The sequence below is a fragment of the Numenius arquata genome, chromosome 8 (assembly GCF_964106895.1).
Source record: "Numenius arquata chromosome 8, bNumArq3.hap1.1, whole genome shotgun sequence".
In the NCBI taxonomy this organism is placed as follows: domain Eukaryota; kingdom Metazoa; phylum Chordata; class Aves; order Charadriiformes; family Scolopacidae; genus Numenius; species Numenius arquata.
Window position 1 is genome coordinate 59319558 of NC_133583.1, and position 27923 is coordinate 59347480.

The 27923-nt window shown below is 46.4% G+C and overlaps 1 protein-coding gene across 5 annotated transcripts in view; it reads right to left on the bottom strand.

The window, feature by feature from the left end:
• DOCK7 (dedicator of cytokinesis 7) overlaps positions 1-27923 on the bottom strand; it is a 107008-nt gene extending 79085 nt beyond the window's left edge. For all 5 annotated transcript variants that reach the window (XM_074151529.1, XM_074151528.1, XM_074151527.1 and 2 more), the window contains exons 1-5: positions 27855-27923; positions 18094-18199; positions 3158-3333; positions 2891-2959; positions 44-173 (exon numbers count right to left, since the gene is read on the bottom strand). In XM_074151529.1, the coding sequence (XP_074007630.1) occupies positions 44-173; positions 2891-2959; positions 3158-3333; positions 18094-18199; positions 27855-27892 (519 nt within the window). In that variant the 5' untranslated portion in view covers positions 27893-27923. The remainder of the gene's footprint in view (positions 1-43; positions 174-2890; positions 2960-3157; positions 3334-18093; positions 18200-27854) is intronic.

The window sequence follows — 27923 nt, forward strand, 5'->3', positions numbered from 1 at the left end:
TATAAATTAGGTTTTATGTAGCAAGGTTTTAAAGGTACATTACTTGTTCATCCTGGTAACTGTTGCCATCTGGAGCTTCGTCAGACTCAAAGATCTGCTTGGGGAGCCCCTTTTGCCTCTCCTTCTGTTTGTCTAAGGTGTTGGGATTAAATCCAGTTCCCAGCTTGTGGTATCTGAAAACAAAGTATTTCAAATGCACTCTTAGCATCCTTTTTCACCCCAAACCCAGAAGGAGAATTGCAGAACAAACCCCGTATTATCAGTGTGGGTCCTCTCAAAGCATAAACTGCTCTCTGCGAACAGTATTTCCAGTCATCCTGCACTGTAGCTGCGTAATAATCCATCAACCAGTACTACAATGTGACTCTGTTCGACTATAAAACAACCCTGAGTGATGTCAAAAGAAGCATTATCAATGGCCAATTAAGGTCATGATAAAACAGGCGATTGTGATGCCACGCTTAAAACAGGCCAAGAACACGGGGATGGGAGGCCACTGGTTCTGCTGGAGCAAGCACTGACTTGGAGCAGACAGTCCTTTAAAAAGACATACCTTTAAAAACCGAAACACCAACTTCAGGTAGTTCTGCATGAAGTGCAGAAGTCCTGAGCACCTCTGGAAAACACAGCTTTCCGACCCCAACTAAAATGAGCATCTTCCTAGAGCATCTTTATAAACAGAATCAGGTCCTTCAGAGCTTTGCAGGGTGTAAGAGCGCTTGTGAGTAAACAGTCTGCCTACTGTGGCTGACGGGATCAGATCACTTCGACTCACAAATTTTTGGATACCAAATGGCACTATGTCTATATCTACACACACATATGGCCAGAGCCACAGTCTCCTCACAATACACACTCTAAGTCAGTTCCCAAAGTAGCGCTGGGGTCACGCCTAGAATTAATTGTTCTTATCCTGCCCCATTACTAAAGTTACCACAGAAGGATGCAAGGACATGCTAGCAGTGAATAATGAAAGGGAGGAAAAGGAGGAGGAAAGCATTTTCCTCATTAGGTTGTAATCCCCGAGAGCTGAACAATACGATGTGTATAATCCTGACCTGGGTGTCTGCATTTCAACCACAGCTCCACCAAGAAGTGCAAATTCATTCTAAATCAGACCTGACTTCCGAGGTGCTTGTGATCATTGCTGCCTTCACTCTGGCATACAGAAATTATGCCGTAAGGCTGAAATTAGAATACGCTATTGTTTTTTTCAGGCCAGTGAAGAAAACTTATTTACCTTTTCCAACACCATTAAAGTAATCACTGAATGGATGGATTTGCCTGCCTCAAAAAACATTTTGGTTACAAAGAACTGTAGACAGAGTCTGACATAAAGATTATTTCCCCTGGAGCAGGGGAGAGAGAAGGATAGCACATAAGAAGTCATGTTCTTCTGAACCTAGAAGAGCTGGATTTTGTATCTCCAGAGCTAGCCAAAGCACCTGTAACCATCCAACAGGATGGATTAAGAGAAACCTGTTAGCATCCTTACTTGAAAAGCAACTCAGTCCTCCCCAGCCAGGCTTCGGGTTCTTCACCTGCTGCAGCAGTAACCCTTCTGTTTCTACCCAGTCCACTGCCATGATCTTATCCAACTAAAAACTGCTATGAATGTTTATGGAAGTGCCTCTCCTCCTCTGAAGGGGCAAGACAACCTCTAACTGTAGTTCAACCATCACTCCGAACACCTTCTACCCGCTCAGGCAACTCTGATGTCTTTAGCTTCAACGTCTTCAGCTTCATGCCTTCCCTGACCCAGAACGCAACCTGCAGCTGATCTGCACGGGACAGAAAGCTCTACTGCCTCCAACTAAACCTCCTCAGTGCAGGAATCACTGGTATGATTACCATGTGATTACCATGGCTGGAATACAGTCAGGTATTCCAGATACCAGCAAAAGTCGCTGAGAAACCAAGAGGTGTGCACCGAGGGTCACATTGTCCAAGCCTACTGCACCTTCTAGACTCTGCCCACAAAGGCTGGGAGTTAATAAAACATCTCTCTCTCTCAAGGGTTTCTTTCTGGGTAGTTTTTTTGGGGGGGTATGAGATTACAAAACACATTTTTATTAGGTCATCTTAGGACTGCACAGCGTATCTTCAGCATCCCCTGAAGTGGTTGTCGGGACAACATTAAACCAGTGAATTGTAGCAACTGCCACAAGGGCAGAGCTGTAGCTGTAGCCAAGTCATTTGTAGGTGACGCACATCACACGGATCACTTCCTCCTTGACAGGAGCTCTTGAAGCCATCAGACTTTCAATCATCTGAGAGCGTGTATGTTCCAAGTAAAGCTACTCAGAAACCTTCCTGCTAATTTGCATAAATTAATCAATGCATGCACATTCTCTAAACTGCTAACTCACTAGGTAAATGTTGTGCTAGTTCACATATTAACAATTATTTGTTTAAATTACGTACCTTCTCGAAGTCTCTCTGGGAACAAATGAGAGCTGCAGAGGGCACCTTATCTATTAGGTGGCTGTGACTGAACATAAATCTTACTGTTTTACAAAATTAATACAACTTCTCTCTAAAAAGAGCTAAAAAGATACGGAACAAAGGAAGAAACAAATGCTGCAAGTAATTTTACTTGTTTGCATTCCCTAATTTCTCTACCATTCTAAAGGAGCAACTGCTGACTAAAATGGCCTAGATTTTCAAAAATGCCCCTCGGGGTTTTGACGTCTGAGATCTAATTTTCCAAACACAAAGCATCACTTCATCTAAACACAAAGCATCAGTTCAGCTGAGCTGGGCAACTAAAAGCCAGGGCCCATGGAATCGGTAGCCAGGACAATAATTTGCGAGCCTCCTCATACCAGACAGCCACCCTGCAAAAATTTAAATATGAAATCAAGCTGACAAATACCCCAGGGGAACTCACTTTCTGTTGACAATCGCCCAGTCTTCCGTGTAACTTCTTACACAGTCCCTCACGTGAGGGTCCATCTCACTGTTGAAAGAATAAAAATAGACACCTTCAAAGTCATGGATGTGATAAGGACTTCTTATACATAAAAAATTTCCACTTTGGTTCGTATTTATTCTTTCAGGTATTTACAGAGAAAAATTCTAGGCTTCAAGCCTTGCAGATGCTCAAATGCAGAACAATTCATTCCCTTGAGCGAGGTGTCACCCTGTCACCTCCTACCTCTCCTCGGGGACGGCCGACACGAGCGTTCGGCATTCTCGGGGGGTGTACACAACCTCGATGTCATCGGGAGGGAACTCAAGCAAGTCTCGCAGGGGTCCGGACTCCACCGCAATGGGGTGTGTAATAAGGTATTCTTCCAAATCAACCGGCTCCACGGCTTCAGTAAGCGGCACCTGGGAAAAGACAAGCAACGGAAGGGTCTTAAAGCAAGGCGAAGGGAAAAAGAAGAATCACATGCACATATTCTACTTTCTTTTTAAACCAGCTCTTCTGCCTTGTTGAAGAAACTTGATCTGACATCAGACGAAAATTAACCCCCATAGTGTTAACCTTAGCTAACACACATCACAAAGCTATTTTCCATGTCTTATCTTTTATCTTATATTTCTCTGGATATTTCTATGATGCATACCACCATCATCTAAAAAAAAAAAAAACCAACAAATTTTAAAAAAGGATTTTCATCTATTTTCAAGAAATTCATCAGTTTGCATCAAAAGACAATTTTGCACTTTATTTCCCACGTGTATGATTCCATATTTGTTTTTACCCTGCTCTGATCACAAAGGGAACCTTCACCCCGATCCAAGATGCAAGAACCCTCTCCCCCTCGGGCACGGCCGCCAGAGAGGAATGCAGAGCAGGGGCTGATTTACCAGGAACTCAGGAAGCCACAGAACTCTAACATTATTTTCAATTAAACCATTTCTCTGGGGAACACAAAACACAATGTTCGTCTACTACAGGTACAAGTTTAACCACCTCTTCTCCCTGATATTAGGACCTTTAGTGCCACGATGTCTCTGCCCATGCCAGGAAGGGACACAGTTCTAAATTAAATGGCATCTTTCCTGGACACAAAGCTTGCACCCAAAGCACAAGGAGTGACTGAAGAAACACACATGCAGGAAAACAGTAGATTTCACTGGCAGTACTGATCTCACCATACTGAAAAAAAATGAGCTTTTTTTAAATACATGGGAAAAAAGAATTGCATAAGCTGGATACAAACTCACATTGCATAACTGTGTATTTTTACATATGTATGTTGTATAAATACATATATATATTCTGATATGAGATCATTATGCTATGAGGCTGTACATAAACATAGACATTAAGAAAATGAAAGACTAAAAACAAGTTTTGAGGAACCTGTCTTTGCAGCAACTGACAGATTTCCTAGAGTTCCCTGGCACATTCCAGTGAGGCTGAGTCGTTTAATGAGTCACAAAAACACATCAAAATTCAGCAATTTTTCTCTACTACTTCCTCTTTCCTGTCGTCCAGAAGATTTCTGTGGGACAGGGAACTATCCTGTAGCTTGTCTTCTGTTGGACATGACTTTAAAAAGAACAGTTACTGCTGAAGTTTCAAATGTGCTTCTCAAAAAAATTGCTAGTCCAATTCCAAAATTCCAGTTTTGAAACTTCTATTGCCAGAAAGTTCTGAAAAGAATCAACTTTTTATTCAAGGAAAAAGACTTGGCTGACACAGAGGGTAGTGAAAGAATGCCTCCCATCGCAGCCAACTTCAATGAATACTCCAATTTCCTTAAAATACAGAAGGCAAATCTTTCAGCAGAAAAACAGCGTGACTACAGTGAAGTCAGACGAGATGGACCAGATGACTTTACACCAGATAAGAATCTGGTCCATCGAAAAGATGTCTAGAAACTCAGTATTTAGTCCTGCAATTTAGGTAAAAAGGTACAGATTAATTTCTGTGTAAAGAAATGCACCATCATCTATTTAACTCTGACCCTGTAACCTTTTTTCCCCTTCTAATCTCAAACTCTTGAAATGAACTTAAAAGCATGCAATTTGGAGAACTTTTGAAAATACAAACCAGATACTTTTAACCGTTTTCATCACTGCAGAGCTTGTCGTTGCTCTTTCCCACGTTACAGTTCACATGTCATCACCTCACACTATCTGTTTCTTGCGTACAGACAGAGCAGCTCCACTTGGCACCCGATAACTGACAGAATGCGCAGCAGCGACGTGTGGCAGTTTATTATTGAGGAATTGCTAAGAGCGCGAGGGTTTTTTTCAGAAGAGCTGCTGCACAATACTACTGCTACTTTGCCTGCAGATAGTCCTTTCCACCGATAAACCTCAAACCTAAACCTCAAACCCAAACCTCAAACCCAAAGAAGAGTAAGAACCCAGAAATGGAGACTCTTTCCAAATAAAGATAAAAGTAACAAAATCACTGGGAAAAAGCCACAGAGGCACTTGGTAGCAGAGGTGCTGGGAAAAGGCCCACCCTCTGGTCCTCTCGTGGCCAGTCCTTGCCCCATCCAGGAAGCCATGCAGCTCTGTGCCAGAGACTGAAAGCACCACCGCTGGAAGAAGGCCAGAGGGTTAAGCTAGCCTCGGAGAGTGACTTCAAGCTGCTTAACTGACCCTATTTTTAAGCCTTAACATTTTAAGACTTACTTTTCCCCTTCCTGCTGAGCTCCCTTCCACACTGGCAGCTCCAGAGCCAGCATCTTCCAGTGCATTTGCTCATCAAAATGGAGTTGACCCTGCAAGTGTTGGGCTTCAATCCACGTGAACTCATTTCACAGAATCATAGAACCACAGAATGGTTCGGGTTGGAAGGGACCTCAAAGATCATCCAGTTCCACCCCCCTGCCCTGGGCAGGGACCCAATAGACCAGGTTGCTCAAAGCCCCGTCCGACCTGGTCTTGAACACCTCCAGGGATGGGGCATCCAGAACTTCTCCTGTGTGCCTCCCCAGGCTAACAAAGAGGAACCTTTTCCTCATCCCCTCCACTCTTTCTAATCCCTTTATCCTGATAAACATCAGAAAATTACAATAGATAAGGAAAAAAAAACTCTGCAGAGATGAGGGGGACACGCAGGACCGAGCAGACACAGGGCAGAGACTGCCACTGCCCGAGATGCACCGTGTTTCCCCATTCCTGGCATTCTTCATCTCCGATGCCACTTGTCCAACAAAAAGCATTGTAACGTATCGGAGCAGAGATGAAGGAACTGGCTACCTAGTTACGAAACACCTAGTCCGGAAAGGCGGGCAGTGCTTAGGGGGCCGGGTCTGCTCTCCAGGGGTTTCCAAGCCCTTCGTTCATCTCAGGATTAGGCCCAAGGTTGCACTTGACAATTTTCCAGTTTGTCTCCTCGGATAACTATTGTACCATGAAGATGTAAACAAACATAAAAGTCAAACCCAGAAGCCTGTATTAGACTCGCCATCTGTGCAGCCAGAAATACTGTCTAGCACCTGAGTAAACAGGCCAAACATAAATTCATGGTTATGAAGAGGAACTACCTCGTGTCAGACTATTGGCAGATAAAAGGCAAGCACATTATTTTAAGCTTTAGATATTTGTGGGGGAAGAAGTGATGAAAGAGGAGGAGGAAATAAGGATGAATAAACACACCAAAAGGAAAATGAACCCAAATGGCATCCCAGTGTCTGAACTGAACCACGACAGCTCCTCTCATGGCTCTCACTGCTAATGCCTTAACCTTTCCTCCACCCCGCATCCCTCTGGTTGTGGAAGAGAGCAAGAACAGACACAACATAGAAGGGACTATTCCCGTGTTAACTGCAACCTGGCCAAAGTCACCTGAAATCCTCATATGGACCCATCAGATCAAATGCATGCACCCAAGGAGCTCGACGAGTTCAGATAAAGACCAGTTTATCCAACCTCATCCTCCCAGCCTCACCACTGACCGAGGAGCAGAACCTGCTCTACCATCTTGTCTCCTAGTCTCCAGGCCCAGCTCACCTCCTCATGGTACCAGGAAAAATAACGAGGCACCCAACAGCCCATTCCCCAGCCTTGTAGGACTATGATACTTTATCAGTTTACAAAAGTCTCCCCCCGATCCTTGTGCACCCCTCTGACGTACAGCTGATCTCCAGATTACCACAAGAATAGCAAGTCCCACTTTCTGCTGCATACTAAAAGGTGTTGACATCTGCTGATGGGGGAACAGCCGAGGAGCTGTCAAGCTGTCCTCTCCCCCAGCCCGGCTTGTTGGCAGGCTGCAGACACCCGTCTTCAACACGATCATCAGACCGCCTCCAGGAAAGGCCTTTCCGATTCCTCCCGATAGCTCCCAGGAAGCAGCAGTAGATGCCTCCTCCACCAAATGCAGCCGGTTTTTCTTCATCACTTCCAAAGGCACGGCAAAAATTTCAGTCAAGTATTTGCAAACCTGCAGTCCAGCTACCAACCAGCTAATAAAACCTAAGGGGGGAATACTGGAGTGTTACTGTAAGAATGATTGTCCATTTCTTCCAAGAAGAGCTTATAAAGGCCCTCCAGAAACAGAAGCTGCACAGGACCTCTGACCATCTTCCCAACCAGCACTACAGAATAGTCTGAATTAACGGCAAAGGTGTGCAAAGGAAAGCCTGCTCCCAGAACCGCGATTGCTGCTCTTCTGAAAAATACTCTTTTTTGTGCAAGTTGCAATTGCAGATTTTGGACAACCTTGCAGACAATCCCTTAGCGCAATCTTCACTCAGTTTTTATCCCAGGATCAGACGCTCCACCTCACTCAGGGCAAGCGCGATGCTGGTGCTATTAAAATGAATATAACCGCATGGGGAGAAAGGAGCTGCTGGGCATGAGTAAGAGGGGCATAACCTGCTCCCTGCCCACGTAAACACCAAACACAACGCCCTGATAAACTGAACGTACAGAGGAAATCAAATGGGACTCTCTCTTTTTCACACTTACACAGCCCAGTTACCCCAAATTAAACACATCCCACACAAATAATGATTCTGCATATATGTCCTTAGCCCGACCACAGACACACACCGTCAGCTTAACTAAGACACCAGCCTGACTGATTTGGCTTATATGAACTGTTTAACACACGCGTTCCATCGGTGCATCCGTGTCGTTGCAGTTATGGCTCTCAGCAGCTGCATTACGAAACCCTATTTCAAAGGTTTACAGCTCTCCTGCAAGAGGGACGGTCACGCTTTCTTCTTCAAGGCTGTGTTATTCTTCACTGTTATATCCCCTTAAAAGCTTGAAAATAAAATTTCGTTTCCTATCGACTTTGTCCTTCTCTAGACAGCAAACATTGTATTTTGCTGTAGTTATAGTGCGCCGCGAGCCGAAACATGTCTCCATCCTATTTATGTCCTTCTTCTGAGCACCTACCTGTATCGTTGTCATCACTTACAGAAGAAGCATCTGCACAAATCTGGCAAGAGAGGAGGGGACATGGCATAACTCCACGGAGGGTAACACAAACCCCCAGTTATTTTGGCCAAGCTTCTCACCCAAGGGCTCCAGGAGAAAGGGCTGACACAGAGGGACAGCTACACCCAGGGCATCGTGCTGCAACGCTCATGGCTTATTCCACCCCACCAAGGAAGCAAAAAACAAAATGCAAAGGGCAGATTTGCATTAGACCTGCTCCGTCACGGCATTCCTGGGAACAGAGGGCTGCAACCAGCTCCCTCGTGCACACAGCAGAGCCCTCTGACAAGCAGGGCTTCCCGGGCGTCCCAGTGACCAGGAGTTTGCTGAGAGGAGATGCTGGTCCTGCACAAGGCAGGCAGCAGAATTGGGCAGGGTAAGGGGATCCAGACGGCAGCAGGGCTGCCTCACTGGCAAAAGCCATGGGAATGCTTGCCAGAGTCACTTTTCCACCATGTTCAAGAAATGACCACAGGATAAGTATTTAATTAGCATGCCCTTTAATAAGCCATCATTATGTGCCCTTGCCTGAAGAGCCTCCCCTCCAGTTTGCTGCCTTACTGAACCAGTTACACCTACGCTGGTACCTAACGACTAAAGGTCTGCTCTCGTGGGCACTCTGCAGAAGCTCCGTAAGGGATCACAGCAGCAACTAGGGCAGAAAAAGGGACAATTATTATCTCCATCTCACGGATACAGACTGAAGCGCAGAAAAAGTCCTGTGCAGATCACTGCTGCGTGCCCTAATGTCCACAGGCATTCAGGTTTTTGCCGGAAGGACTTTCCCTACAGGAAGACCTGGGCAGAGGGGATATTTCTAGGTCCTGTCCCAGATGTTTGCTGCCTAACTCCCACATGTTGTACTGAGCATCACGAGTAGCCTTGTGGGACACGCTCTAAGCAGCACACTGATCCCAGCGAGGATTTGGCAGACTCCTCCAGCCGCCGTCTGCCAGCACAGCCACAAAAATCACATTTCCTTCTCCTTCCCTCACCTCTGCCCTCCCAAGATGCTTATTCTCAAGGGGAACCACAACAGCATTTTAAATGGTTATGACGTGACGGCTTGGCAGGATGCATCTGGCAGGACAAGGTTTGAACCCAAGCTGCTCGTGGCCCAATCCAAGACCAATTTTCCTTTTATCTAAAATGAGATGCATAATTCCCAAGGGCAGAGACCCAGTCTCCGTGAGGATCACAGCACAATTTGGGGCCCTGTCAAAATGACAATGGCAAAGACTAAAAGGTTATACCTCCTGCTTCCTGTGTGGGAGTGAAATTCCCTGCGAGGACATGATAAGGGACCTTGAAAAATTAACCTTGCAGAGCTCCTCATCACAGGGAGGATCCTGACTACTATTTTTACTTGGTGGCTAAGCGCTTCTTCAAAATCAGGGTGATATTTCTTGCTGGTTCTGAAAGTAGGACAAAGTTCCATCTTAACTTCAATACGTCCTTAAATATTAAACAATTTATAATGTGATAAAACTGTAACAGATTGCGCCAAAGCTTCAAATTCTAAATTAATACCAACTTCCCACCCACTGCCTCCCTGGGCAAAATCTTGGAAGGAGGGAAGAAGCAGATTAACATTTCAAAGCTGAGCCCCAGCCTTCTCTGAGCTATCGCTAGGTCTCCAGGGCAAACAGTCACTTCCCTTGTTGAGCCCTCAGGAATGCAGATGGCCTGTTCTTGCTGTGGCAAAATCCAGTCACCCTTAAAGGGATACTGGTATCTCAGGGAACTGCAACAGGAGCCAAATCTGATGTACCCTAGGAAGGACTCGGTGTAAAACTGAGAATACAGGAAATGTAACACACTGAAAAAGCATAAAATTTGCAGGCAAGTTAAATAAGGTCATGGTTTAAAGAAATACATTTGCTAAACAGAGGCATCAGATTTCTTTTTAAGTGTGAACTACCGGCCATAGTCATTCTAAGAGGTTTTGAAACATGAGCGGTGCAACAGTCACCACTGACAATGCTCAAGTAATTAAAAAACATGTTTTACTTGCATAAACTACATTTGGTTTCACCTAAACACTTGCTCCAAGAATGGTCATCACCGGATCCAAATTCTAATCATTACTCGTCTACTGCCATCACTGCATTTCAGAAACCCCATACCCCTAATTTCATAAGCCTGATGACTGCTGAGCACAGGGAACTCCTGCGTTTCACTTTTTTGGCTGCATTTATAACACACGGAAATGTGTAAACGAACCAAGGAGATTCCTAGGCAATCTCTGCTTTTCATCAACCACAGACAGCTACCAACCCTCAACAAGGATGACACCTCCCCAGCCATTACCTCCACATCCATGCGTACTGCCTCTGGAATGCAGTTCCGTATCTCCTGCTCTGCTCTAGCTCTTATTACTTCTTTTGCGTGGCGTTTGGAAAGACGTAATTACTACAGAGAATAGCTGATAAAAGTCCTGCATTTCAAATTGTAAACCTGCCACAAAAATTTCTGTCAGCATTCGCTGTTAAGACAAAAATTGTTTTAGAAATAGTCTAAAGCCTCCATTTTTAAGATCTCAGAATATTTAGTATTAAGTTCTGGATTTTCTTTACAGAAAAGCCCAATGATCTGCTATGTGTGTCGAATTCAGGTAATATCACAGAGCTTGGAAAAAAAAGCCTCTAATGAAAGGAAATATTTGTAATATATATATTTGTAAATATACCTACCTAAGAGGGATCCTACATGTAACAAGTAACAGCCAGTCACAAAACCTGTGAGATGCTTTATGTACAAATATTGCTAGGTTATTTGCTATTATAACTGGTTGCTAATGTAAGAAGCCATCTGGGTATAGAAATATTAATATTAATCAGAGATTAATTAGTTATCTGGGAATACTAAAGCAATTTCTCACCAAACCCTGAAAGACACAAGTTATGCCTCTGAGGATGGGTAAGAAAAAAGACAATATCTTCTTTGATGACTAAGAATCATATAATTTCACCAAGAGAGTATCTGAAGAACACAAAGACTTTGATACAGAAAACACAAGTGCTGAGACTGATTTGCAAGACCTACCCTCTGATAAATTGTGCCAAAACTGAGAGCGCAGAGACGGAGACAACAAAAACATCAACGCTCCATTATTAAAGAAATGAAAAAGCCAAAGAGTTTGAGCAGAGACCGCAGAAAAATCAGGGACTTCCCACTTTTGGCAGAAACGCTACATCAGATCAGGGGAGATGGATCCCTCCAGACCCTTAGAATCCACTCAGGCAAACCATGGTGGCTCTGAACTGTGCAAGCTGAACCGTGATAACCACTAAGGTGCATGCTCTATTGAGTGGAAAATACCTGGCACAGTCACGTTGCAATCATCAGTGGACAATTTATCCAGTGTATGGATTAACCAGGAGACATATGAAGATGCCAGACATGAAGATTTCCACATCGTGGAAAGCTGCCTGTGCTATTTAAGCCCAGGAATAGCACAAGAGGAGAGCTAAGGAGGCTTATATATGTGCCCAGGTGAAGAAATTACTGCATCTGCCACATTCACGGGGAGCAGAGCTTCACCTAACAAACCACACAAATCCGAGCCACCTTTGGGCATAGACAGTCCCAATGTCTCTATGTACCCGAGCAGTCCTGCCTGGAGATGCCAGCAATGAGCCCCTGCAGTGGCACAGCCATCATGGAGCAAGGCTCAGCCCATGGACCAACGCTCCAGGGATGAGAGTGGACCTCCAGCCTCCAGCCACAGAATCACAGAATGGTAGAGGTTAGAAGGGACCTTCAGAGATCATCTCGTCCAACCCCCTGCCAAAGCAGGGTCACCCAGAGCAGGTTGCACAGGAACACATCCAAGAGGGTTTGGAATATCTCCACAGAAGGAGACTCCACCGCCTCTCTGGGCAGCCTGTTCCAGGGCTCTGCCACCCTCACAGGAAAGAAGCTCTTCCTCATGTTGAGATGGAATTTCCCGTGTTCCAGTTTGTGCCCGCTGCCCCTTGTCCCGTCACCAGGCACCACTGAGAACAGTTTGACACCATCCTCTTGCCCCCTGCCCTTTGGATATTGCTCAGGATCGATGAGATCCCCTCTTAGTCTGCTCTTCTCCAGCTGAATGGCCCCAGGTCTCTCAGCCTTTCCTCATCAGAGAGGTGCTCCAGTCCCCTCATCATCTTCGTAGCCTCCACTGGAGTCTCCACATGCTCACGTGTCCCCTGACACAGGTTTACTCCTTCATGCACTCCCACAGCCAGTACCAAAGCACATTCCTCCTGCTCTCCTGAGCCTTCCGAGCAGCCAGACGGCTGAGAAGGAGAAAGCAGCTGTAACTCAGCTTCATCCTGAAGCGCTGGTCTTCCAGTCCACCCCTGCTTGCTGGGATCGTAGCAGCACAAGCGTGTTAAGACCGCAGGCAGACCAACAAGGACTCGGACTGAAAATTTTTACACTGCAATTCGAATGTAGTATTAAGATTTTTTTGCAGTTTAGGGTATTAGCAGCATTTCCACTAAACATCAGTCTGTTTATGCATTTTATTCCGGAAAAAGATGCATCACAACTAACTTTAATAAACAAAGAATAGGCTTTAATGGCAATTTTAGATTCCATATATTTATTAACAGGCCTGTAAGAAATGTTTTGTTTAAGTAACCAAATTTACTTGGTATAATAGCATTTAGTTAAGATTAGTTAACTCTGTTAATGTATAAACTGTTTAAGTTATTGCAGATAGATGAGCCTCATCAACCTTTCAATGGATACTGGACTCACCGACTTAACACACAAAATGCTCGTGCCCTCTGCAACTGGACTCGCTACTGATTTTAGAGCGGTTTTAATTTACTAAAGAAAGCGCCTGCACCAGAGCAGAGTTAACTGTGAGTAATCCCTAATGGGAGGAGGCAGGGAAGAGGATGTGGATGCCTCTCCCATCCTCCCCTCTCTGATGAGGATAGGCCAGTCAGCAAGGCAGGGCAAAACCTCCAGGAAATACATATAATGGGAGTCACTATTAAGCCTTAATCAGCTTTGAGAGAGCATTAAGACTTGGCTCATTTTCCTTTTCATTTTAGTGATTTCGGTGATAAAATTACTTGGCTCTGAACACTTCAAAACGCCCTTTTCTATGCCACATAGGATGTTGTCATGTTTTCCCTTGCAGTGTTTTCCATTCATTTGAACAAATTATCTTTTCTTCTCCTTTTAAATGATGCTAAAATAAACAATGAAAATATACAAAGGAACCTATAGTCTGTTATTGAATAATTAGATACTATCTTTGAATACACAACCAAAATCTGACATCCAATAAATCCAAGACAAAGCTTCAATTAGCCCAGATAATGCCCGTAAACCCGCAGTGCTTTATAAAGATATGTAAATGTCAGCACCTTTATTTTATATCCAGAAAATGGGAGCGCTGAAAGCAGACACGGTCAGATCACATCATGTCCAAGAATCCAGACCCCTTTATTCCCAGACTAATTAGCATCTCTTATAACACTGCTCCTCCTCATACTCACATTCAGCTATGCCGTAACATACACCAACAGAGAGGATATATTACCCCTAATCCTTTGGAAACAGCTGTGATTTTACTGTAGAATCACTTAGTATACAGTCATTCTGCTTATTTGCGAGTTCTGTGAAAAGCTGCTTTTGTAATTAAAATATACCTCTAAAGATTTTTAATTTAAAAAAAAAAAAAAAAGAAAATTTTGTTTTCTTAGGAAAATATTTGGACAATAACCAAAAACATTTCAAGGACTATCTTTGGCGCTCAAAAGTGAAATATTCAGAAATCCAAGATTTTGTAAGTCTTTATCAAATTTGAAAAATATAAACATCATTAAGCAACAAAAGGTGCCGAATGTAGAGCAAGACACAGAAACAGAGGGGCTACAACTGGAGAGAGGTCCAGATACCTAGTGATTATTTTCTGTCCTTTGACAACATCATCTGCCCTCCTAAAAGGACAGGGCATGTAGGGGAAAAAAACAGAATACAATGGTTTGTACCATTTGCAGGTACAAACCAAAACTCTGCTCTTCCTACACCAAAGCAGCATAAGAAGCAGACATCAAACAGCAAACCAAGGAATTCAGAAAGCTTTGGGTCGCTTAGTAGGTAACTCATGCTAATCCCTGACAATCCATAATCCAGCTTCATCCAGGTAAAACTACTGCAGAGATTCAGAGAGAGGAACCGGCCTCTGCCACGCTGCAGCATCCAGCAACGAGCAGAAACGAGTGGTGCAACAGAGGGTGAGCAGAGAGAGTTAACGAGCACCATAGCACAAGCAGTTGCTCATAGAAAAAATAAACTTGGAAAGAAAAGAAAGTGGTTAGTCACGAGGGATTATAATAGCCCATAGTAAACAGTCCGGTTCATCAAATAAACAAAGCGAATACCCCGTCCTGCAAGATGCTGGGGAATTGTCTGAAAGGAAGTGCAAGCTCTCGGCTCTCAGTGCATTCAATCCGCGGGTTTGGTGGCCCCAGTTCCCACGAGGGAATATTGAACCTCTCCATGCACCGAAGATGAGCAGGGCACGTGGCTTACAACCCAGACACGAACAGCAAGGTGCAAACACACACTCCATTTACCAGTGGATTTAGAGAGACTCGCAAAAGTAACTTCAAAAAATAAAATCTCCTTCGTCTGACTCTAAGACCTCACCAGCTCCTATTTCTCAGTAACAAACTGTCGGTGCTGTCTGTTCTGGATTTCAAAAATAAAAGCTCAGTGCAGCGAGGACTGCATCCCAGTTTGGCACGTTGGGTTATACAGGAAAAGCCTCTGAAGGCTTGGGACCTGTGTCTGTGGTTTGAGAAATGTGCAATTAAAATCAGCTGCACCTAAAGCGGCAGAAGGGTGGAGGCTGACAATAATAAACCGCAAGCTCCTGCAGAGCCCTTTGAAAGCAGTGTCTTCTCCCCAGCTCTACCAGACACTAAATTAGAAACAGTTCTGGCAGCACTTGGTCTGCTGCTCATAAAGCAAAAGGGAAGAGACTTGCTAAAATTCAACTGACAGGTTTTTGCATTTATCCTGGGTTCAACCACAGGCGAGTCTGTTGGGTGTGAGAAGTCCCTGCACTGGCTTCAGCCAACAAGAAACAAAAGGCCCAGCCAAGCACAGCGCGGAGAGCCCCTCATTCACAAAAACATAACATTTCTCCATAAAAATGTCTCCATTGGACTGCGTGTGATAAGACTCTCAGACAAATTTCCATAAGCAGCTACTGTTGGCAACTCTCAACAGAGAATCGGTGTGGACCTTATCTGGTTCATAACCATCTGCGGAAGAGCAAGGTGCACCGGATAGGAGAGACCACATCTGCATGATCATTGGAAGTCCTCCAGTTTCACGCTGCACACTTAACTTGCTGCCATTGTGGAGATATGTGAAACTCAAGTCACATGGCATTACTGAAATATCCAAACATTTTAGCGTAAATTCCCTATTTAAACTCACACTTACGTGCCCAACTCTAGGCTTTCAAACCAGTATGGCTGCACAAAACTGCCTTCTATTTCTTCTCTGTGAAAGTGTAATGACACAAACTTCTGAACTTTTCCAGAGCAAACAACTATTTCAGCTTCACAGCATGCTCTCTCTCTGCATAATGTTTGTTATCAAACCAGGAGATTCTGACGGGTGCCTAAGGGAGAGAAATTAACCCCAAATTCAGTACAAGCGAACCACTGTCGTATTATGCAGCCTCAGGATACAGACTCATGACTTAACTAAATATACTTTTCCTACAGACTGTCTCTTACAGACCACTGCTCCATGTTAATCATGCTTCTGAAGAGCATCTCGGCTCAGCATAGAATTTAATATGACAAACTAGGAGCTCATCACATCAACCATCACGCAATGCAGTTTGATAGGAAAGGCTCGGAGCCTGCTTCCAGTCAGCATGACCTTTTCCAGGATTTTTATAGATTCTTGCATATATTTACTAGAAAACACAACAGCAACAGGATAACGAGAGATAACAAAACTGAAGACGGGGCTGACAATACTGTGCCCAACAAATCCTGCACCAAGAATTAGATGTGAAGATCAACAGGACTGAAGCTTCAAGCATGCACACTTTGATGATGGCGGAATGGAAAAACCTTAGAAACAGGAAGAAAAAGTGGAAGAGACAACTCGGAGCGAAAGGAGGTGATACAAGGAAAAATGGTTATCAAAAACATGGCTGGCTTGAAGAGGTACACAGAAGAGATCTTGCTTTATGAAAGCCCTGGGGAGCACAGAGGCAATTCAGCCAACTTGTTCCAAGATGAAACCACACGTGAGACCAGTGAAGCACAGAAGCTGGTGGGACGGACATCCAATGGGTCCTTCAAAAGTAGGCTTCTACTCCTCAGCCATCCATTGCTGCAGGGAGGTGGAATCAAACACCCTGAGTACTCCATCCAGTGTATGCCGCTAATGGGGGGTGTCCCTCCCTATTACCTAATACTGGATTATGCAAAAGACCGTGCAGAACTGCCACGTCAGGGCTTTGCTTTATCATTCCCCACCCCTACAGAGCATCGCTGCAATAAAGCATTAGCCCTGGACACACCGCTCTCATCAACCCCTCCTCCTTCCTGCTCACTCACCATTAAGGCTGGGGACAGAGCTGATAAAGCCAGCCTTCTGCTCTCCTTGTACTCACACAGCCGATGCAGAGGGAGATGACAGGAATTCCAGCCCTCTGCAATCCCCAGCGACTCTGGCACAGCCGGATCTCCTTAAAGATGAGCTTTCAGCCTGCAGCGAAGTCATTCTTCTAAGCTAGAGGTCAACTTAGTCTTGGAGATCCCTTTTGAGATGATACTAGCTCCAAGGGCGCATTTGTGCTCTGTCTGAGAAAGCTTTAATGCTGGACGTTGAGCAGGACATGAAATGAGGAAACTCTACAGGATCCTACTCCAAAACCAGAGAACTCTCGTAAACTCAATCCACTTGTACAGACTATGAAATTCAGGGCACGTTTCCAGTACTGCCTGAGCTAATCAACCCTCTTGGAAGAAAACAAGATGCTATAATATTTGTTTTCTAAGTTGACTGCTGCAAAGGAAAACTGCTATGACCCGAAGCAACAATCCAAATGAAAGGAATACTTGCAAAAATACAGCTCCAGCCTGAAAAAGTTTGCCGAACTCGTGAAATTTTCAGCACCACGCTGAATAAATTTTGAAGGTTACTGGCAGGCCATGCAAGAAATCCTGACTTCATGATTCTGGCAACCTGGCCTACACATTTCAGCTGCTCTTAAACTTGTAAGTAAATATACATTCCTGAGGAATAACCACATCCAGCTTTCACAATAACATTTAAAATACCTCTGAAGAGTAATGAGTCGCTGTGGTCCCATTCTCAAGAGTGACAAGAAACACAAGAAAACAGCTTCCTGAAGTGCATGAGCTTGCAAAGAGCTCTTCATGGAGAGAACCGCACACACACACGGAATTCAGTGCCCAATCCAGGCTGTTCTGGGATAGAACAACTAACATCTGATTACAGGAGCCCCTTGTCCTACAAAGATTCTGCAGAAACAAATTGCCAGCCACACCAACCAGTTTGCAAGATGGAGACCTCCAAAAATAGCAGGTTTTGCATGGAATTCTTTTCCTCAGTGTTACCAGGGCCGCTCAGGTCAACAACCTGTCAGCACTGCAATTTCTTTCCAAATAGTAATCAAAATAACCACACGCATCACCTTCAGTCTTCCATGTTCCAAGCATTACTTACAGTTGTGTGATGAGAGACGCTGCCTCCAATATTGAGGTTTTTGAGAAGCTGGGGAGACCCTCCATACTGCCCTGAGATCTGCTTCCTGACTTCAGCAGCTACAGTTCTGAAACGAGATGGGGAGAGGACCATTATCTCTGTAAAAGAATTACACTGGAGATGATATATCAAATAGGTTTTACGCTGCTGCTGGAATGAAATCAAATACCTAGTGCGCTGGTTGAAATGAGAGTGTCACCGGGTGGCGAGAACAGACCTTGTATATTAAATTCCCAGAGAATCACAAAATTCTCACAAGGCTGCATATACACGTTCTTAACAGCAATTACATTTTTTTTCCCTTTTGTGAACTGCTCTTTTGTGCACATCTGTGGCAATAAAATGCATGTGACACTGAGCACAAATAAACTTGTTCCCAGCAGGCTCTTTCCAGTTCCTCCCAAGGAAAGCTCTCCTCCAGCGCTCCCCGCACCCCTCAGCAGTTCCAAGCCCGGTCACGCATCTGCTCCTGTGCTCTGCTCCCTCATTTTCATCTCTTGCCTATTTTCGGTTTTTGCAGTCACAGAGATGAGGACCGGCAGCCACTTGCCACCCAATATCCAACCCCTTCCACACCCAGCTCAGGGGCAGGAAAGCAATCCCACACCAGGTGGGGTGAAATGTCCAGGGAACAACACACGGGGAACAACCGACTGGCTCAGAACCAAACACCGTTTCCCCTTTCACGTAGGAAAGGTAACAGTGGGAAGAAGGGAACACACAACATACTGGCTAGCAGGGCACAACACCTCATGGTCTCCATGAGAGAGAAATCCCACCAGCGGGCAACTTTTCTTACCAGGAAGGGAATACTGATCATCAAAGACTGTCTTAACGAATGGCCATGGGTCAGGCCCCAACACAACCATCCATGGTGCTCCATCTCATTAGCCAGCAGCAAGCTGCAGCTCACCTCCGCAGCCAAGTTTTTAAGTACGGTGGAAATGGTTTTGTTTCCAAAGCAAACCAAAACCCCAGGTTCTTTCCACAAAAAAAGCATTTTGCTGAGAAGCTGCTGACTAGCCCTGGTCTACAGGACCTCACCAACAAGAGAGGGCTCTTCTCCAGGAGTCAACGCCCAATTTATTAGCGACAAACACGCTCCCAACTGTCATTCACTGCATCACAGGGCTGCGGCCCGCTCTGTCTCCCAGAACAAAGTCCCAACTCCAAAGAGACAACAACCAGCGCATAACATAGATGACAAGGTTGCAAGGACATGGGACTGTGTATCAGGGTGATTTTTTTTCTGCCATATCAGCAATTTTTGCAGGAATAGCGTCATGGTTAACAGACTCATTCCCGATCTCACTCAGGGGAACGCGCTGTCTATCTCCACGGGGCACGAGCGGCTAAAACCCTATCAAGTAAAGATGGGTAAACCTCCTCTGAGCAAAACCCTGACATCAGGGTGGGCTCCGAGCTTCGGAACTGCTGCGGCAGTGAACACCGGTGGGCAGGAACGGGGGTAAGGTGGAGGCAACTGATGTCAATGGAAGAGAAGGGAACACTAAAAGGGAACTAGCTGGGACAACCAAGCCTACCATGGAGAGCAGATGTTTCCTCAGGCCAGAGGATGGGAGTAAGATTAGCTAGAGGAAGCATGCTTGTAAAAAGTGGACTGCAGAAGGGAAAAAAAAAAAGTTTTATGTATTCTGGCTGCAAGAAATCATTTTGCTTCACGTTTGCCTTTATCCACGGGAGACTATGTTTTCACTTCTGGAGGGTGGCTTCTGCAAGCAGACCGAACAGCTCCTGCTGGGGACGGACAACATTCAGGCTGTCTGACTGCCCTCAGAAAAAACCATCTTCCCTGCTCCCACCACGTGCATGGATACACTCACAGACACACACACACATGAGAACACACCACGCGCACTGCTAGCATTTATAGGAAAATGTGGAATGTATTAAAATGGTTGCTTGGCATGGAAAACACTAGGCATCTGTGGCTGAGAGGATTTAAAAGCCTGCCCCCGGGTTGCAGACAATCTCTGCTTTAAACCCGATCTCTTCCTCGGTGCGTGTTTTGCGCAATTCCTGACCGTACGCAGCAGAGAGCCCTCCACCACACCACTGGCAGGAAAAATCAGAAACCACATTTTGCCGTGCAGCAGAAGACAGGAAAAACTAAAAATCTTTCCCCATTTTCAAGAGGCATACATCGTCTCCAGATGGAAAGCGTAGCCAGAAGAGGAAACCCATGCTCAGCTGTGAAACCACAGCCGATGCCTGGCCACGTTACTCAGCGCTGCTCCTCCTGCATGCGGTGGCTCCTTACGAACCTGGGACATGCTCTGTGGTAGATTCCAGAGGGGTTCTCTCAGTCCTTTCTTCTTCTGGATGCTGGCCTCAGCCGGGCGGCTCTGCAGCGGCGGGGAGCTGTGCTGTATTTGGAGCACAGCCTGTCAATACACCCTTAACTCCAGCCACGACGGTGCTTCACCCTGACGTGAAGCAGAAGCAAGCTGGGCTGCCATTACAGCAGTGCTTAGGGGCACTACGAGTTTGCACGGATGCTATCACACTGCCCGACATCAGCCCCACTGAAAAGGTCACTAGATGCAACCGGGGAAGAAATGTGGTAAAATAAAAGGGTGGCACTGATCAGCACGGCTTCTGACCATTGGTGGCATCTCCATGTTCCCCTGAAGGACAACCACAGAAAGTCAGAACTGAACAACCTCCAGTGGGTTTGACCAAGACACCATCATTACTTTCAAGTCTTAGTGGTCCCACCTCTCTAGCTTTCACAATTTCCAATCAAACCTCTCCCCACCTGAAGCACCTGGCTACTGTCTAAACCTCAAAATTCCTGAGGGGTTTTTTTTTTCTGCAGGACTTACTACTACCTGCTCCAAGCCTGCAGTCTAATCCACAGCTCTTGATGGCTACCTTTCTGTATCACTGCATTCACAAACGTATTGAACGCCATTTCCCCTACTGGAAAGCATCATGCTTCTGACATTTAGAAACTATCTTCTCATGTAATCTATCACCAAGTGCATTTATGGGTAATCCATACCCATTTGGGTTTGTGCCAACACCATCAGTTAGGTTCAATACCCCTCCTCCCTTCCTTCCTACTTGCAAGGTATTCACAAAAACCAGTCAGGTCCCCTCCCAGCCTTCCTTCTGTGAGGCTCAGCAAGATCAGATCCTACAACGGACGGGCTTTCTGCTCCCCTGATGGCTCTTCTCCATCCCAGTTGGCAATCACACCTTTTAACACTGTGTCTCATCCTGATTCCTCCAGATAAGGCCTTACCAGGGCTTGGTAGAACCAAATGAGGATTTTCCTATTGAGAAAACCCCTTAGCTGACTACTTCTAGAATTGCTTTCTCACTGCTTCATCACAGAGGTTCACAGTTTCCCTAAAACTGATAAGACACTTGCCTTCTCCTCCTCCAGTTCCAAAAGCTGTTTGTCCATTTCATTCATGACTAGTAAGTTCATGTAATGTTATAACCCTGAACGTTATTTCTAACTAGAATCTATGCTTCCTAAACCAACCTAGATTAAAAAGTCTATTACACCAAACCCAACCAGAAAAGAGAAATAAATCTCAAAATAGTCTCCAAATGAAAAAAAAAAAATCCATTTGGCAGAACAGAAGAGCCATTAAAGCTCTTGATAATTAAAAGGACAGATAAAAAACCTGCCTCTTTAATAACCATGTTATGTTCAACACGTAACCTGGGATCCTTAGACGAACATTCCAGTTAATTACAGCCCACGGCCTCATGAATGTCTATGTTTAAAGTACATCTTCCCTAGTCACTTCCTTTCTGACCTTCTTCACTGGTTAATTATTGTGTGTGCATGTGGCTCACACAGGGAAAAAAAAAAAAAAAAACAAAGGACAGGAAAAAAAAAATCCCCTTGGAACTGGCTTCTAAAGCAAAACAAGACTGGTCATTCTCAAAGTACTCTGAGCTGCAAATAACAAAATGAAACCATTTGTTTGCAGTTCCATGTTTCTTTACTAAGCACAGAAATCATTTCTGTTTCTACACAGCCCACCCCATCAAAACCAAAAATCTTTTTCTTTTTCCTTTTTTTTTTTTTAAGCTTAAGCAGCACTCTGGAAATATCAGTTCTTCTTTTTGCCTTTCCAAGAAAAGGCTCACCAAGACCTGTCCAGTTATGCCAAGCGAGGATAAGAACTCGTCCCTTTCACAGAAAAGGTGGGTCAGGACACAGCCATCTGGATCATCTGCTTGCAGTGATTTGAGGAAGTCTCGCTTTTCCATAGCCCTCCCCATTTTGAAAGAGCAATGCAAATTGTTTGACTCTCCCCATCGCGCTAATTACAAAACAGTTACTCCTGCCTGCTCATCTTGTGTGTCATGTGCGATTGCGACTCTACATTCAGCGGGCCTTTGCCTCTTCAGAAAGGAGACATGGTACAGTGAGGCATCTGCCCCAATCCATCGCAAAGCTGCTTGTTCTCTCTCTGCAGGAGAGAAAATTGTATTTACGCAGTTTACTTTTTAAAGTGAAAATACCTTTCTTTGTTCAGCCAGCTCACTTGTGTACAACTCTGCACATGGCTGGAGGCATCTATCCTCTACTCACTGTGCTTGGGTTTGACTTTCGAAGCCGAATGGCACTGGTTGTGTCCGTCTTGCCGCGGCAGTTGAGGTGACCTGTCCCTCTGTCCCTACGTGCTCCGCCTGGGCTCTCCTGCTGGTGGAACAGACGGCTCCATCCAGGCCCGAACCAGGGTGTGAGTCACCAGTTATGCGTGGCAGTGGATGTGGAAACCTGCTGGAGGGAGAGCTCCGGCCCTGAGCTACCCTGCCAGTCCTGCCGTGCCCTGGATGCAGCCCTCCTCCTCCTGCTTCCTTCGGAGTGAACTCCTTCCCCTTTGAGTGAGATGGGTTTGATTTACAACCCGAAGCTGAGGAAATACCCAGCCTGATCCCGGCTGCTGCAGGGTAAGCCTTAAATTAGCACAGAAGATGAGCAACAACACGTTCCCTCTTTCCTTACCACTGATTAAAACAGAAAACACCATACAACGCTGCCTGTGGTGCTCTTCTGATAATATTTGATTATTAAGGCTGAAAGCGTCACCCCTAGGCTGCAGCGAAGGGAATGAGCTCCCAAGATACCTTACTGTGAAAATCACCACAGGACTGGATTCTTCAGCAGAGATCAAAGTCACAGCTCACGTTAAAAAGAAAAACAAACAACCAAACGAGGAAGCCTCGTACAAAGCAGCAGCTTCGTAGCAGAGCCCTAGAGATGAACTGTTCTCCCTGCCTTCTCGCTGGCTTTAAGCGGTCAGAGATGTTCTTAGGCTTCCCAGAGCGCTGTCGAGTCCCACCAGAGACATACACAACGCCTGAACAGGGGCAGACAACGTGACTTTTGGAGAATGGGAAAAAGATGCTCCGAAGTCTCCGTTAAAAATGCTTTCAATTATCCATGATGGTGTTTTGACAATGCTAACAGCATCTGGATGTGGGAAGGGAATGAACTGCGACGAATATCCTGCTGCGACCACCACATTCCTGGCCTGATTCAGTGCTCGTGGAAGCCTATGACAGCTTTTCTATCAGTTTCAGTGGGTGCAGGTTTCACACCATCCCTGTTTACCCCAAGGCAGGGCAAAGGCGGCTGTCAGTCTCCCTGACACATCCTTCAGGCAATATAAAAGGGCTCTAAGTGAACACAAACATAAATTTAGTCTTCCCAAGTCACCTTTTACAGTCCCCCATCAGTACAAAGGGAGCTTCAGCAGAAATAAGGTCTGAACATAGTGAACAGAAGTGTTTTCCCCTCAATTCAAAACCATAAAGATGACAAGCTGTGATTACTCCAGAAATCTGTTCATATACAACGTAAACACCCTGGATGATGAGGAATTTCCAAATCACTGAATATCTGAGAGCAGGGTCACCCCTTTTCTGCCAGGGCTCTGCTGAAGACCCCCTCTAGACAGCAGCGCTCCATGGCACCATGAGGTTCCTGTTCACGCAAAAGCACCTTGGAAGGGGCTGGACCCACCAGGGTGAAAACAATTTTCTCCAGACTCCATTGAGAGCTGGAGACAGGAAAACTGAGAATTCTCAGCAACAGAATAAAAACCAATGGTAAAAATCCCACTCTGGGCTTTCTGCGAGGCTGAAATGCAAAGCAAAGTGGAAGGTATGGCAGGGATGTTATTACAAGTCGGAAGGATTCTCTGTAACTGTGGGAGCAGTAACGGAAGAGCAAAACTCTTTCCAAGCAAAGACACTTTCAAAATGGTGATGGTCTGACCAAAGAAGCAGTTCTGGATTCCCGAGATAACCCGATCTCAGGATGGTCCAAGAGCAATGACATGGCACTGAGACAGGGGCTCACGCGAAAGGCTACATGAGTTTGCCTGAACCGTATATATTGTGTGATGTTTAAGGGGTGATTTTTTCCTTTTTCTGTATTTGAACTCTAGAAAACCTGCACACCTTTTCCTCTGCCTGCCCCTGGAAAGACCGGAGTGCTGGGATACAACGCGCTTCAATCACTGGGACATTCAGGAACTCAGAACTGACCTTTTTGGTGGTGGGGCTTCCACGTCCAGTTTCTCTGCCAAGCAGCTCCCTACCCAGAAAATGTACTGGGATAACGTAAGTGGGAATCTGAAGGGCGCACAGGGGAAGGGGTGAGTGCTCGATGGGGACAACCCCAGAGGGGCCAGACCCGGTGCTTGGCATGGTCGGTACTGAACACCCGGCCATGCTGTGAGTGAACAGGCAGCTTAGCTGGTTCCTCAGGAATAATGTATTGACTGTTTGGTTTTTATTGAGACATCTTAATGAGCGAACTTCATCTCTGCCAGTGTGGATCCTGCCTTCCCCTAACACTCCTCTAGTCCCCCAAACACCGTATGAGCTGCACAGGGGTACTCAACAGAAGTACATCTGGTCTTACACCGAGACAGAAACAACAGCATACACCCAGCTGCACAAGTATTACCATGCTGCAGAAGGACATGCTCCCATATAGTTTAATAAAAAAATCATTACCAATATGTTTCCAGTTGAAAATTAACACTTTCAGGCAAGATTTCAGGTATTATTAACCCACTACAGTAAGTTTAACTCAGGACTTTCTTCTAATGGAGTCAAGAAGAATTTGTAAGTACATGTGATGGCCAAAGTTCAGGCTAAAAATCCCTTCTAGTTTAAAGCCTTCCAACAAAAATGCAGCGTGACCTGATCAGAAAGATACCTTGTAACAGGCAGTCTTAAAAAGATATTTTTTAAGGGCTGTAGCAGTCCCTGAGGACTGATGCCTCCAATATTTAAAGATTCCAGAAGCAATAAACAGACCCCGCGGGGCACCGGGGTTCTGTGCGGACCCGTGAGGTGCACCGCAGTGGTGGAAGAAAGCACAGGCAGTAAATCAGGGCTGTGAAGACCACATCTGTGGTCTTTCTGAGAAGCACAACAGCCAATCTAACGTTCCTTTTTTCTACCCCTACTGTAATAACCGGCTTCGAAGCTTGCATCCGTTCGGTAGGTAAGTCCTAAAGTGATTTACCTTCGTGGATCTGAACTACATCCCATTTGAATTACAGGCTATCAGGCAAACCAAGCGCAGCATGGCTATTTCCTGTGAATAAGACAAATGCTAAGTCTACCTCCACGAGTAAGCCAAACCGGAGGGCAGAGTGTGAAAATGTGACGGATCTATTCTCCCTTAAACAATGCAAATGGGGAGGGCTTCCAGCAGCCACCAACACAGCTCCTGGGACTTCCGTATGCTGCTTGCTTGAATCTCTCATCCTCTGAACAAATAACATTCACAGCAGCATACCCTGGGCCGGCACGAGAAGGGCTACAGCTCACTTTGGACACCTCTCCGTACAACATCTCTTCTGCCTAGGAGTTTTTGCCTTCACATGCACTGGATGGACAGCCCATGAACCAGGAACTGGAGATTTCTCAGAAGACAACACTACAATATGGGAAATCCCAGAGAGAAGTACAGAAGTCTTATAAATAAGCGTAAAAGAAAGAGCTGGAAATGCAACAGCCCGGCTCCAGGAGGAGCTGCACTCATTGCAGACCACCTGGGCCCTGCACAAACACTAAGCTCCACGAATGAACCTGACCTGTCAAAAAGACCACCTCTGCCTCCACAGAGGCACTGCTGCCGTTTGGTTGGTTTGAAAACACATCGAGTGGATTAAATCTAAAGGTACACAGGGGTGGCACGTCTGTGCTACCGCCCGATGAACTTATTGCACCGAGCTAGCGCCTGACGCAGGCAGAAACACCGTGAGCACCCACGGTGGTCACCCCAGGGCCATTTTATTTAACTTCCTGCCAGGGCTGCAGAACTCTCGCTTCTAGTACTCGTCTCTCATGTGACTATTTCTATGACTACAATCAAGAACCAGGAAAAACGGTCTGGCAGCAAATCCAGCTCTCCCCATTCCCGAGACCTTGATCTGTCACATTAACCCCTGGCTGTTGCACATCACAGTTGTCAGACAACCACAAGAGAGGAGCACTGTTTTCACCCCTGTCTTCAGATCCTGAGTGGGGTGGGATTGATGCCACTGCTCTACCTCCAACCTAGCCTTTTCCCTTGACCTCCTTTTTCTTTGTCTGTGACCCTTCTCCATCACAGCTTCTGTAAGCGCAGCTATTTGTACCTACAGTTTTCTCATTCAACGGCATGAAAACGATACTCCTTTCACTACTATCCACAGCCTCCTGAATAGCACCAGCGAAACTGATGGTTCCCACTTTCACTCTGCTGCTAGTTACGGTTCGGAGAGGTACCACGGTCTCCGAAGGCTGTCTGCTCAGACCTCCGCAAACAGGAAAACTCTGGTTCCCACCTGGAACCACATGCCTGACTTGGAATACAGATGTGCAGATACCTGGTATTAGCAGGGAGTTTCCTACAAATATTCTTCCTTAAAAAAAAAATAAATAAAACAACCAAAACAAACTTTGTAAAATACAAAGATGTTTAACACCGCAAGTCTCAAATGGCATTGCGGGTCCCAGGAGCTGTGCTAACATTACCCGGCTGCTTATCCCACACAAAAGGAAGGGAACTGTTTTCTCCATGTTGCAGCCAGCGAGGGGGCAGGGCTGCTGCTCCCAGCTCTGCCGGTGCCCGGTGCGGGGCGCGGGGGCTCTGCGAGGGAGGGAAGGCCAACCGAGGGCCGGGCAGCGGGGGCCGGCAGCCCCGCACCGGGCGGCCGGGAGCGGCGGGGCCGCCCATTGTGCAGCGAGCGGGGACTGCACAAAGCGCCCGGCCGGCCTTTGTTCGCGGGGAGCCGAACCAAACAGCCCTTTTCCTCCTTTTTTTTTTCCTTCCCTCCCCCTCACCCTCCCCCCCGCCCCGGCTTTCCCCAGGGAAGCGGCACCGCGCAGGGCGGACACGGCGCACACACCCTCGCCCGCATCCCCCCACCCCTTTGTTGCGGCCGGGGGGGAACCGCAGCCCCGCGGCGCCGGCCCGGGCGGACCCTGCCCGCCGGCCGGCCCGGGGGCTCCTCACGGCAGGCCCGGCGCTGCGGCCCGGCCCTGTCAGCAGCCCGAAGGCCGGCGGGCGCCCGCGGGCCGCGCCGGGCCCGTTCGCCCCCCGCCTCCCCTCGCCGGCCGGGCCCGGCAGCCCGCCCCTCCTCACGCCCGGGACCGGGCAAGCCCCCCCCCGCCCCTCCGCACGCCCGGGACCGGGCGAACCGCACGCCCCGCGGCCGCGCTACCTGCTGATCTTCTGGGCGAAGGCGCGGCGCTCGGCCATGGCCGCGCTGCGGGGCTCCGCGCGGCCGCTC